At 36.6% G+C, this 14563-nt stretch overlaps 1 protein-coding gene across 3 annotated transcripts in view; it reads right to left on the minus strand.

Annotated features, from left to right (window-relative positions):
- The window catches only part of GRK4 (G protein-coupled receptor kinase 4), a 41335-nt gene that overhangs the window by 25715 nt on the left and 1057 nt on the right, over positions 1–14563 (minus strand). For all 3 annotated transcript variants that reach the window (XR_008466587.1, XM_054202807.1, XM_054202808.1), the window contains exons 2-4: positions 5058–5144; positions 4294–4406; positions 555–632 (exon numbers count right to left, since the gene is read on the minus strand). Coding sequence is in view for 2 of the 3 variants with exons in the window: in XM_054202807.1 (XP_054058782.1) it covers positions 555–632; positions 4294–4406; positions 5058–5144 (278 nt within the window). In the remaining variant the exon portion in view is untranslated. The remainder of the gene's footprint in view (positions 1–554; positions 633–4293; positions 4407–5057; positions 5145–14563) is intronic.

Here is a 14563-nt window from a genome sequence, read left to right on the forward strand (position 1 = left end):
AAGGCATCTGCAAGACCTTCTATTTGGAGTAAAGTCTTCTCAAGATGACAAAAGTAAGAGAAGAACACAGAGCATCTATTTATTGAAAGCAAACATCTAATTATATATCCACAGAAAAGCTTCTATCAGATACCAAAGAACAGACTCTTACAAATAAATCAGTGAGATCTAATATATGCCAAAGATCAGCTATTCCTCATTCTCATGTCTTCAGACTAGGAAACTCTTGAGTTAATTTGTTAACAAGTATTCTTTAGGTGCTAAATGAGTTTGTTTAAAAATATGTCTTTACTCAAGACCAGTATTTTAATTAGAAGACATAGGAGAATAAATCGTAATGGTAGTAGTCATAAAAGCAGAGATTAGTCAAGGTGTCTGCTCGAGTTGATAAAAGTTTCACAATCTTAGGCTGCAGTATACCTTTCAGAAAGACAAAAATGGGACTAATGAAGTTTGAAAGTCAATTTACTAAAAACAATACAACGACTTAGATCTCTATTTATCTGACATTCACAAAACACTTGAGACAACATCTTGCAATATAATATATTTACCCCATTAGTGAAGTATGTCTCTAAAACTTTCAGGCCACAGTCTATACGCTTTTCGTCTGAAGATACCTCATATTCTGCCTATGGAAATGAAATTGAAAATTAAATTATGTTCATAACTATTTGGCATTACAGTCTTTTACATGATGCTAGGTAAATTTTATCATGAATACCACAATGCTCCTAATACAAAAGGAACTGAAATATGCATTAAGAACAGTCTTAAGAAAAAAAGCATGTGGAATTTAACTTTTGGAAATCTGTTTTAGGGATAAACAGCTGGCAGCTTAATAAAGCTCCAGAGGTAGATACTTACGGAAAAAAACCAAACAAATCATCAAACTAGTATTGAAAAACTCCAAGGACTACTTACTATTAATAATTTTAAGCAATAATCTGAAAGCAGACATCAGAAGTTACAACATTAAAAAATAACACAGAATCTGGTGAAAGATGAATCAGAAAAGAGCAATCTCAAACAGCAACATGTATTAGCTTCGTAAGCTAGGCCAACTGAATCAAAGCTTATTTCATATCTCAGAATGTAAATGCATGCACCTAGGAGCAAAGAATATATGACAGACCTCCAGAATGGAGGACTGTATCATACAAAACAACAGCTTGGCATATTGGTGGGACAACAATCATAAGAACCTCATAGGAATTTTCAAGTGATTGATCTAATGAAAAGATAAGTTATATACCTTTAATAAAGAAAACTAGAATACTGAAAAATTACAGTTCAAGAACCAAACACACACACAATACTGGAAAGAACAGAATCCCTGAATTCCAGTTCTGCAATCAGTTGCGGCTAACCCACACTGAGTCACTACTAAGTCATCAGCATCTTTTTAGATTAAACATTATGGTATCAACCACTTCAGCAGAGTACTCAAATCCATAAACAATTGCAAGCCATTGTTTTTGCTACTTTAATTCCACAACAATCAGTCTAATGGTAAGGAATTCTGCAACTACCAAACAACCTGAGCAGGTTAGAAAAGTTAATCAACCACAGCAGTGCACATACCACCTTTTAACATTTTCAATGATGCTGAAATAGTCACTAATTTAATACAGACAGTTAGACATACCGTTTTAAGCAGCTACTGTAATTTAAAAGGAAGTTTAAGAGACAGCCTTGTCAACTAATTTCTGTTACTCACGGTGCTTAAGAGGGAAGTTTGAGCTGTCACCCATTCTTTTTCATACTTGAGTAACCTTGTCCCCAGCTAGTGAAATGAGTCACTAGATGACTGGATAACTGCAATTCCTCACTTTAATTTCTGTCATTTTTATTCAATTATTTCACAATTCTTCTTTCTGTAAAGCCAAGGTGACTTCAGACTTTAAGGTCACACCTCCTCAAGAGTTAAAGCTTACCAGTCTGAGTACTCAGTGGAGGTAGACAATATAGCATTGTACTACCTTAATTTTGCCGTTTTGGCCTCCTGAAATAATTATGCTTCTGAAATCACATTGCTCCACATAAGAGAGTCAGAAAACTCTCTTAATTAAGATTCAAGGCTCCTAAGACTATGGCGTTTTATGCCAGAAATTTTATTTTCAGAAAGATTAACTCTGCAATTTATTTAAAATTTTAAAAAGAATAAAAATTACAAATTGGTAAAACCCAAGGTAAAAACCCCACAACCATAGCCTTTTCCTTCATATTACTGCCTTACACACAAAACCAACAAAAAAAATCACCTCAACCCCACTCCCAAAAAAGCTTGAACAAGCTTGCTGAAGTCCAGTCCAGAAAACGGAATCATGCCCAAGATTTTTTTCTCCTTTGTGCTGCCAAAGATTCTGCTACTCCTTACCTAAACTTTTAAGGATTAAAAATGTGTACAGAAGTTGTAACCACTAAGGGTACACCCACAGTGGTCAGTGGTCTCCCCATTGTGCGATGCTCACTAAAAGCTCTGGTTTACATTCACTTCAGGATGTTTAGTTCCACTGTTGTGGATTTCCATTCAACCCGTTCTATGTTTCCAGCTATCAAAATGGTGTCTGGAATTTGGTGCTAGAACCTAAGAGTCACAAACGTACGGTGAAATACACCTGGAGAGTAAGCCTAATTGCACAAAGATTCATTAACAAATATAAGGCAGTTCTACTTATTTGACACTAATGTTCCTTTTTAGCTGACTGAGCACCTCAGTTTATACTCCCGTAGGGGAAAGGAAGATACAGTGAAGTGGGGGGCACAGCAACAATCCCAGGTACTTCCTTATACCTTGCACCTTTCAGAGCCATCTTGCATTCCGAGACTGTATTTTGGGACACATGGAAGCAGCAGCACTACCCTACTCATATCTTCTTTGGTCATTTATTCCATGAATATAAGAACAAATACGTGTGGGATGAGGAAAACTGTTCTTTTGGCAGCAATCTCAGTTTAAAAGTATATCTTACTGCACTTGGATCAACTATGAGGGACGAAGAATAAAAAGCTCTGAGCTATTATTCTCTCCTCTTAAGGACTGTCGTGTGCCTGCCTACACTTCACACTACTTTCCTCCTCCCCAGGGTTTTTTTACAAAACACGACTACGGGCACATTTCCTTCCTCCCCTCATTCTTTAGCGTTAGATACCAAGATGCAAACGTATCAAGACAAAACACTTCCTTTTCCCTTGCTCTCTAAAATCTGGTTTCTCTCCTTCCATAGATGGTTCCCTAAATTTCCATCTCCTCTCTATTTTTTTTTAATTAGCACATTCTATCTAGCCTAGGGCTTCCATGCAAGTTGCAACACTTTCAAGTCTACGTTTACATTTTCAAGTCTGAGTATTATAAGTAATATTCATTGTATGAACATCCTTTTAGGCTCAAGAAGTCAAGTACCATGTCTTTCTAAAATTATTTCTCTCATTCCCATCATGCTTATTTTTCTAGCCCTCACCATACCAAGACAGCAGAGATTTTATAGTAAACATTAAACATCTTCCTTTAAGTAACAGTCAGAGATGTTTGGCATTCATCAAAAGTTACAGCTTTACAGTTGGCCAAGAGTAAATCTCACTATATTTCATAATGTATGCAGCATTAGTGCACAGCTGCATTGACAGAAAATTATTTTATAGTGTTAACCTGGTAGTCAGCTAAGCCTCACACAGCCACTTGCTTGCTCCCCCCAGTGATAATCAGAAGAGTGGAAGTGAGTAAACTTGTGGGTTGAAGTAAAGACAGCTTAATAGATAAAGCAAAGCTGCACACACAAGCAAAGCAAAATAAGGAATTCATTTGCTTCTTCCCACTGGCAGGCCGATGTTTAGCCATTTGCAGGAAAGCAGAGCTTCATCATCATGCGTAATGACTACTTGGCAAGACAAACACCGTAACTAACTTCCTCCCTTCCTCCTGCTTTCCCCCAGGTTTTATTGCTGAGCACAGTGTCATATGGTACGGAATATCCCCTTGGTCAGCTGGGGTCAGCGGTCCCGGCTGTATCCCCTCCCACCTTTTTGTGCACCCCCAGCCTACCCACCAGTGCGGCAGCATGAGAAACACAGAAGGCTGTGACGCTGTATAATCACTGTTCAGCAATAACTAAAACAACTGTGTTATCAACACAGTTTTGGTCAAAAATCTAAAACATAGCACAGCGCAAGCTACGATGAAGAAAATTAACTCTATCCCAGCCAAAACCAGTACAAAAATCAAACTTTTTACAAACAAAAACGTATAAGCTATAGCCTACTGATACCCATCTCCAACTTCTCACTGCTTACCACTGCATCCAGAAATTCAATGCATCTTTTCAAATCTGGTCTGGAATCACAGAACTGTCTGAAGAGAAGTCTTCCTATCGGTTGTTTGTCACAAAGCTGGTTATAGTCTCTTTCTGAGAAAGAAATAATGAGTAAATATCTTTATTTTTATCTTTGTTATAGCATGGTCCTTACTCCCATTTGAGAATAGGTCAGAAAAATGTCACTAAAACATATTAACATATTTAGCAAAGACATCAAAAACATGCAATGATCCCAAATAATAGCGAAACACTCACTTCCAGCCACATTTGTCTCTTGTAGACTATCACATTTATTAAAAACACATTCAATTATATGGTTAAGTTTCACCTAGGTTGTGGGGTGGAAAGCAACGATACTGTGAAATAGCAATCCCAAAGCAAACAAGACTGCTCAGAAAGAAGGAATATAAGACAACAACAGAAAAGGTTAAAAATTTACAACAAAATGTTAAGGAAAAAAAGTGAAATATATTACCATGTCATTCAAATTGCAGCACGATTCCTTTTTCTAACCCGTGGCTTTGTAAATTTATCCTTTAGGAGCAGCCTCCTTTAACAAACAAGGAGCTGTGATACAGCTTTTATCTTCTTGTAAATTCTCCATCACATTAAAAGTCTAATAGCTTTTTTTGCTAATTAGCATACAGAAGCAAGACAGAATCCTTTCAGTTAACGCCACCAAACTTTTACCCTTCCTTCTCAAAAAAAAAAATCAGACAGACCATAATACAGGACACCTACCGATTGAGCATCTAATACCTTCACAATGACTAACAGGTGGCAACTTCAGCATCTCTTTCCATTTTTTACTACGCCCACTCCGTTTGCCTAGAAGAAAAAAATTAAACATAACATTAACAGCATAAAATTAGGTACCTTCTGCACAGATCTGTCAGATTGCTTTTCATGACTAGAAAGGAATCTATCCAGAAGGATATCCAAACCAGTAACAAACTTGATATGGAAGAATTTTTATATGAAATACTAAAAAATGCAGAAAGTATTTTGATGAGGAATAGAAGACATCAAATTTGAGTGACAAAATACACAGAACAAAGTTCTTAAACACATTTTTGGATAATCAAGTTGTATATAAATATTCTCTTTTTAAGGGCAGTAATAGTAATAAGAGTAGACCCCACAAATAAATGAGTGGCAATTGCTCAAATACACACCATTTATTCTAGACTATAGGAGGAGAGAGGAAAAGAAAGAACTTAGCTGTTGTAGAAGTCAGATCTTTTCAATGCCTCAGATTTCACAGCACTAGTATTAAAATGATTTTAAAAAACTACTACAGTATTTTTCCCATTGGTTCTCAAAAAATATATCTGTGCTCCATTTTCTATGTTAAAATTTGAATTTTAGCACATTACTTTGACCTGAAGCAGTCAATTCCATTTACAAAATATACGCATACTTATCAAAAAAGCAAGGAGATAGATACAGGGATATATATATATATATCATTGCAAAACATTTCAGCGGAAGAGTAATTTTTGTGCTGCAAAATATTTTAAAAGAAGATTTTACTAAGTGATATGGCTAGATGCGTTTCCACATGACAGAACAGTAGCAAAACTGCACAGAAACTTTCAAACTGTACCAAAGCAGTACGTACAGTTAACCACAATGGGAGAGAAAGGAAGGGAGTTACCCTATGTAACCCGAATAGAAACTAAGTAGCAAACAGTACTCAAGTCTTTCAGAATTAAATCATAAGCGAGAAAGGAACTAACATCTTCAGAATAATAAAATGTGTATTAAAAAAAACCCTCTTCACTCAAACATACAGCTTCTCAGACAGTTCCACCACTGCAGTCAGAGCAGTTCCAGCTTAGTGTACCTTAGCTCATATCAAATTTATGTGATCTTTGCTAACAGGAACATTGATGTCTCACTGTGCTACTGCAACAAAACATTCTCAACTCTAGTATCACTCGAAAAGCAAACAAATAAGGAATACAGAACCTTACAAAGCTGGCTTGCAGAGATTCTTTGAACTGATAACCTACTGTCTATGAAACCTTCTTCTGCACTTTATTTCCTAATGTCGCTTTGTAAGTCATCTGCCTTCCAAAAATATTTTAGAACACAAATACATCAAATATACTTCCCCTCCCATACTTCATGGAGTACCAGAACTAATCATGAAGCTGTAATTATCAGCATCATTATAACAAACTCACACTATTTTAACAAAATATTTTTGATGTTAAAAAGAAGTTGAATATATGCTTGAAGAACCACACCGAGCAAAGAGATGCCTTCCTAACAGAACTGAATTGGAACAAAGTCAAGGAATACTATAGCATAGATAGCCTGTACACATATGTCGAATAGAAAATAACTGCGTATAGATTATTATGTGATCATGAAAAACAACGGATAGAAGAATCAACCTAATTTTTAACCATGCAATTGAAAAATATGCTGAGCTGCAAAGTCCACAAAAGTTAAATTTCTTCTGTTAGAAACTCCTCAGAAAGACTCATTTGTGCATGACACAGTACAATCAGTATTGATCAAGAATGATAAACTGACACAAATTCATACCACAATGCTGTTCTGAAAGAGTCCAACTGAACAGTGATATGCATCTTCTGAAGTCCAAAAAAAAATAACCCAAATGGAAAAAAGGAGGATCGCCGGCGCATTGTAATTAAAGTCCAACACAAGAAAATCTGCTGTATTTTGCCCCAAATATTTGGCCAGTTACTTACAATGTGACCATTATGAACTTCATTTTACAAAAAGAAACCACATGCTAGAATACAACTGAATTCACCATCCTATAGAAGTCAATAAAGACTACATATAATTTATTAATGATGCACAAGGATCAAGTGCTTAGGAGTATCAACTAAATTAACATGGTCTCTCATTTCTCTGAACTGATTGCTCTTACTTTTTCAGCAAATGCACAGAAAGAGTCTGTATATCCTAATAATGTAAAGAGAATGCATGACCTACCTCATTTACAGATAAATTAGCCACTTCTGGTAAAAGTTATGGGAGGATGCCAATTTGTTTGTCATATTATTCACTAATTGCAAAATCCTTTTCCATTTCTGAGGCAGTTTAAAAGAAGTATCAAATCAAATTATAATAGTTGTGGTTTGTAAGTGTCTTAATATTGATTTCAGAGCTTCTATTCTGGATCTTATCCTAAAATACTTCAGATAAAATTCTTCCAGAAAGACCAACAGCTTACTTTCCAACACAGCAGCAACAAAGCCATTAAGTTAATCTGCTTTATGGTTGACCTATGCGGTTCAGATGAATTACCACTTTTGCCTGTTTCAGATGTAATTGCTGGCTAGAACAATGTCCAACTTGAAGCGACTCATCTTTTACAAAGAGAAGGGTGGATGCAGCAATACACCATTACAGTGAGGAAACACTGCAATTACATTTTCAGGTACCTGAGAACTTTACCTTCTCCTCCCCAAGTTACTTCTTAGAGTTAGAATTTCAGCATTTCCTCTTCACATGTTTTTGTTTCTTAAAAAGTTACATACTAAATTCAGTTAGGTCATTGCATTAGAATATGGCATGGGAAAGATCTTTAGATGTTTTCATTTTTCAACTTTCTTTTTTAAACTTCAGAGAAACATTTTAAAAAAACTTATGTAAGGCAAGGTGATTGGCTTATTCATCAGTAAAAACACAACTAGTTGCAAAAAAAAAAAAAAAGAAACCGCTGTGGCAAAACAAAGCAATCTGGTGTAGAAACAGATTTAGACAAATAAGAATGTTTTTCAAGTCATCAGACTTCCCACAGCTACAGTGATCTTCCTTACAGACAGGATTTATAGCATGGCTCTCGTTTCACTGAGCACAATGTTCACTAAACATTATTAGTCAGTCTTCCTTGAGATACAAAGCTTGGATTCTGTCCTACGGAATAAAAATAGTGAGAAGCATCCTACTATCTTTGGCTAATGAATGTACACTGACTATATGTGGTAAGATGCAGTGGCTACTACACTGATACCAAGATTATGCCATTGAGTTGTTCAGGGACCTCCATACTTCAGCTTTCCTGCCTGTAAAGGGCGAGCAACATATCTCTGTGGTTGAGAAGCACACAGCTATGAAGCACTAGGGGTGCATGATTGCTACATCATTCTTGCAAAATTGATTCCACAAACCAGATTGTCAGATACCAGCTGAGAAATTCATACTAGACCACACCCAGATAAGCTCTGAAAGTATAAAACTGCAACAAGATGACGACCTACAGCATGCCTTTAACTGTATAAATCAATAAATTGGTTCAATGAAAAATGCAAAAGAATTGATGCAGAAGCTCTACATCATCTACACTAAGATGTATGAGAATAATCCAGGTACATACACTGTCTTAAAATACATCTTTCCCGCAGCAGAGAAAGTTGCGGGCAAGCTTCCTAACAGATTTTAAACTCATATGAATTCAAATCTTCTCCTACTTACAGCCACATTTTCCTTCAAAACACCCACAATAATGATTAAAACCTTTCACTGAAAAGTCAAAAAATTTCTGTTTAACTATGGCCTTATGCTACAAAGACATTTGTAAACACTGCCCACTAAGTCACAAATTTTGATGGTATGCCCTTACTGTAGAAGATTCACCTTCAAGACACAAAACACTACAGAATTGGTACCTCAGGTCTTCAGATCAGAATGGTAACACTGAAGTACTACTAACTTCAGGCTACGAGTGACGTTCACACACACCATTACTTGAGGAAGGCTGTTACACTTCCAGTCCCAAAGACAGCTCGTACCGTACTGCTTTGCGGGGTCTCTGCAACCTTCTCCATTGCACAGGTCAGATACATTTTTTGACATCTCAGTTCCTTGAAAAACAAGCCTGGTCACAGCTTAACAACTAGGTTAAACAGTGACATCTCCTTTATATAGAAAGATTTTTTCCAGAAGCATGACACATACAATCTGGCTGGCTCTCGGCAACTTTACCAGAATCACCTAGCTGAAAATTCAGATTTCAGCACAAGGTAGGCACCTAACTCTTCAGCGTTATAAAGGGCAAGGCATTTCTGAACACAACCAGAAGCAAAAATGCAAGCAGTTCAATAAATAAACACACAAAAGACACCTACAGATTACAGATTGTTATGGTATTTTTAAGATAATCCTCATACTCCTGGATTCAAGTGCCTGGAGTTGGACTTCAGCAAGGTAATACTCGAGTCCTCTTGCTTGTCTAACTGTTAGAGCAGGAACACTGTAAGCAGTTAAAAATCCCGGGTATCCAAGTGAACATTTGTGCAGCTTGTTTATATGCACAATCATTTATTGTTCCCACAGCTATAACCACTTGAACAACTGGTTCTTCACATCGGCTCTATATACAATTCCAGTAATTATGTGTATGTTTAAGAATGGCTAGTGCATACATGCCGAACAGCTTCTGCACTTCTTCAGAAATTAGATATGAAAGTCTTGTATCAACTCAAGTAAATGTAACTCAACTGAACCAGAATTTATTACTGTAATCTTGCAATCAAACAACGTAACATCTGTGTATACATTTCGATAGGCCTATAACAACAACCTAATGAACAGGACTTACTAGAGGAAAAAAAAACAGCAAACCAACAGTAAGAAAACTCCAATTTTATAGACGACTCCTTGACAAACAAGGATTTTTTTTTTATCATGCTGGTACATCATAACTGCAACAGATAGAAAAGAAGTAAAATTCCTTTAAGTAGATTGTGAAACCTCTAGTTATAATTGCCATGTTTGAAATAACCAAAGCAACAGCATGTATCAATAACTAGACCTCTCACGTTGTGTTTATTTAGTAAATGTAATTATTTAGATTCCAACATACCCACATGCATTCTTCTTACAGTTCATTAAATAAAGGACAAAAAGGCAGACATTGTGCATAATTCTGTACAAACACAGGAAGACATGTTTCCTGCCACAATGAGTTTACAGCAATTTAAAGCACAATGCAATAAGGGAGTGCAATAGAACATAGGAGGCAAATAAGGGAAGAACAGACAAAAATAACAGCATCTGCAAAAACTCACAGCATTTTCACATTAAAATTTGTATTTGCTGCTGGTGAATGGACTTTCTGGGTACGAGTGTTCCTTGGCTTCCTGCTTTTCCATACTCCTTAAGTACTTAAAGATTTTAGTTCGGTTTGACAGCCAGAAGGCACTGATCTGACCAATCTCCTTAGAATTTTCTTCCTAGTTACAAATACATACATTATAGGCGATCTGCCTATGTATCATCACCAATACCATACTGAATTTTTACCTTATACTGCAAGCAAAAGTAGTATGCATTTCGCTTGCAGAATTATTTGTTGTTTTCAAACCTAGACAGATAAAACACACAGTTTGAGTGGACTGCTTATTTTTTTTGTAAAGAGTGCTAAACTAATACATTTTCAATTCTGAAACAAATATCTTTGAAAATTTGCTTAAGCCAAACTGTGATCGCATTCTATTACTGAAAGGTTCCTGCTTACTCCATCCTTGGGCTGCATCTAACAATTATCGAATTTGCAGGGGCTTTCTGATCCATCCGAAAACTAATTTTGGGGGGAAAAAAATAACCCCAAAATACCCAACAACACAGAAAAAACACCACCACAACAACCCGCACACCCTAGATTGGCTCATAGATCCAACTGGAAACTGTCCTACCCATTCTGCAACCACAGGCTAGAACCAATACAACCAAGCGCTTGGGGGAAAGCTTGCTTGAGGCATGATCTTAATTTAGCCTAAACCAATCATGACATAGAGAATATTACAAGCCCAACAGCGGACCCAGCTCTCATTCACAAGCTGCTCCTGCCAGAGCAGCACAAATGAATTTTAAAGTGGATGCAAATGGACCAGGTATGTTTAAAATGTACTCTTGGCATGGATCCTCAATTGGAGTAAACTGCTATTGACTTCAAAGGAACTACAGATCTACCCTTTGGAAGTATTTTTGGAGACTACTACTGTGGGCAATGAAAAAAGAAAGGATCCTAAGGAGTTTAAAACATACAGCGATTAATTTTTTTCTTTCAAAACATCACAGCCTATGTGTGGGATGCTGAAATGAACTTGGGGCTTACGTTTACCCAAAGGATTTATTGAGAGTGATTGAAATAAATACAGAAAACAGAAGACAGAAATATAAACAAAGAGAAAAGTGAATATAAAATAAAAATAAATTTTTGTGAACTTTCAGATTTTTTTCAGAATAACCTAGTCCTAGTGTATATTTATTGTTCGTCCCCATTTATGGGATCAATTCTTCAATGTCTTTGAAGAGATACTAATTTCAGAGATATTTCTGCTAGGAAAAAATGAATGTGTTAATTCCTTTGCTCTTACACAAAACTAGAAGTCACATTGCTATACATTATTCTTTTACACATAAAAATCCTTGTATGTGAAAATCTGAGTAAGGAAATCGTGGAATTGCAAGCTTTCGCACCGCCTATCTCAGAGTTCACACATCGCTATCATTTAACACTTACCTATTTCTCTATCTCAGTTGCTACATTACAGTGCTCATAAGATCAACTTTGCTTTATAATCTCTTGTTTTTCTACTGAGTCACTTGCACTTGTTCTACCATAGGTTTCACCTTCAGAGGACGTTTCCCGTTTTTCTTCCTCATATACAGATTTCCCTCAAAAAAGTAATGTATGAGCAAGAGGAAAGAGCTGGATTGGCACAAAAGGCCACTTATCCCAGGAAACTGGGACAGGGAATCCCAGAACACTTTGCACTAGTTTTCACCCTGAGACAAATCCCTCCATGGACAGGTTTGCTCTCAGCACGAGCAGGTCAACTGGAAAAGTGGACGAGGAAAGAAAAGACTCCCACTATAACTCCTGACTCCTTAATCTTTCATCCATAGAGTACTTTGTGTTATCATAATATTTCCTAGTGGTAGGTACATACAAGAGTCACGTATTATGAGCCATCACTAACACCCACACGTGCAAAGAACTGACATTTGATTATTTACAAAGTCACATTAAAAGAAGATAAGGAATCCTCGTAGCTTTCCTTCTTCACATAAAGAAGTGTTGTAGTTGCTACAGAGATATTACAAGACTTTATTGGAAAGAGACAGATTTCTATTAAAATAATCTGTTTTATGAAAAGGTTTGAAAAATCCTCTTAGAGAATAGCATCATAAGAAAAAAATTTAAAGTTTTGAGGCTGAGGGTAAGCTGAGGTTTATCTCGCCTGAAAAACGGGACTAGTAAACTCATATATATACCACTTTGTTTTTATTCTGTAGGAGAAGAAAGTAGCAGTAAAAAAAGATGCATTTTGTCTAAGCACACTAGTTAGTTCCTGGCTCTAATTACATAGATCAAATCAGATTTAAACAGTAGACACGCATCTAGACGTTCAAGGTGTGCTAATTCTGCACACCTACAAATGTAAAACCCAAATGATGTTAACATCCTAATAATATTCATCTCCGGAAGTATTAGAGTACCTGAAATTAGAGGTAAATAATGAGTATAAATCTGGGATCATAATTTTGATTGTTAAGTCTGGTTTATGTGCTCAGGTATGATTTGTTTAGACTTGGTGTTATTTACCAGGCACTTCTGAATTCCCATTAAGCCTCTGCCGTACCCTTTCACCAGATGAGGACAAGTATGCAAAATCTTTAATTCAGTTTCTGTATTTGCAAAATGAAGGTTACATATCTCTAGGGTTAAAAGACTTCGTAAAATGCTTTAAAGAGTACAATCTTTTTCTACTCTCATCTTCACCATGAAGGAATCTCAGGTTAGACTGAGACTGATCCATACAAGCCTTAATTAAGCCTACATCGATTTCTTTCAACATGCCACTGAAAACTATGAAATAAGAGCACGGTAGTTTACATCTTGTTTCTTTTGCTTTTACAACTGAAATATTTTTCCAGGCAATGCCTTCTCTTACCTAATCTTTCATACAGCGAGAAATTCAAAAAAGGATTACTGATTTGCTCAAGCCTATAGAAGAAAATAAGTGAAGCTGTTATTTTATACTGGCTTAGCATTTTGCTTTCTTCCACAAGAAACAGTAATTGTGCACATTTACACGCCATCCCACCTCTCCATACACTATACAGGAATGCGGGAAGGAAAAGCTCAATTGAAAGTCTGCTCTTCTGTCCCAGTTGTGAGGCCCTTTTAGCAAATAATGTATTTCAGTAAAATATCTACCTCTCATACTAACTTTGCAAATTCCATTCCTTTGGAGCCTACTGGGCATATAAGAGTAGAGATGGGACAGGGATTTTATGGAATGGTCCTGACAGATAGAGTAGACCAGACATTCCCAGGCCAGCCAAAACAAGCAACAGACAGAAAGTACTTTCATTTGAAGAAGCATTTTGAAAAACATGATGGAAAAAGTACCCCACCCACAGAAAATCATACCTGAAAAGGCAAAACACCTTCTACCATTTGATCAATGGAGTTTTAGAGTTTCAAAGCCAGGAATGGCATTTTTGTGCACACTTACATAAAAGAGCCCAGGCCTATTGAAGGTACAAAAGAGTAACAGCTTATTACCATTACTTTTGTAAGTTTCACATCAGGTAGAACTGATCTTCACACCAGCTGCTCTCAGACTTTCATTCCGTTCATTAAAATATCTTGTTTGGTCAGTTCTACCACTATAATTTATTTTAAACATAGTGAAACCTTAACTAAAGAGGCAACCTGACATTAAGCAGCCACTTAAAAGCCTTTCCAGATTACCACTCCACTCTTTGTGGTGAGGGTTTGGGCACAGTAAAGTTCTGAGCCAGATTCCACTTTCCCTTCATTTCTCAGATCACTTCAACGCAAACTCCAAATTCAGGCAGCACCACCACAGACATGTTACCATCAGTGAAACCAGCCAAAACATGCCCTCTAGTTTGAGGTGGTCTTTTCAGCTAAGGTTGGGAAATGGCCCAAAATTGTGATCACTGTTCTGGTTTTTAAACCCCACTTCAAAGTTAAAAAGCTGATTTTCCTCTCTTGCTGCTTAAGGCAAATTTAACTGGATACACATATGGCCTAAGTGCCAAACCCATTTAGAGTTGGAGGAACTTGCAAAACATACAGGGGCAGATTCTGTCGTTCTTACTCACTTTAAAACAGCTCCAGCTAAACTAATGGGACTTCTCAACACAATTAGAAAAGTAGGATCCAATCCAAAAGAATATGCACACGTTGAAAAACATACTCTGCACCAAGTACAGAGGTAATC

This window comes from Rissa tridactyla, chromosome 5, assembly GCF_028500815.1.
Source record: "Rissa tridactyla isolate bRisTri1 chromosome 5, bRisTri1.patW.cur.20221130, whole genome shotgun sequence".
Classification (NCBI taxonomy): Eukaryota; Metazoa; Chordata; class Aves; order Charadriiformes; family Laridae; genus Rissa; species Rissa tridactyla.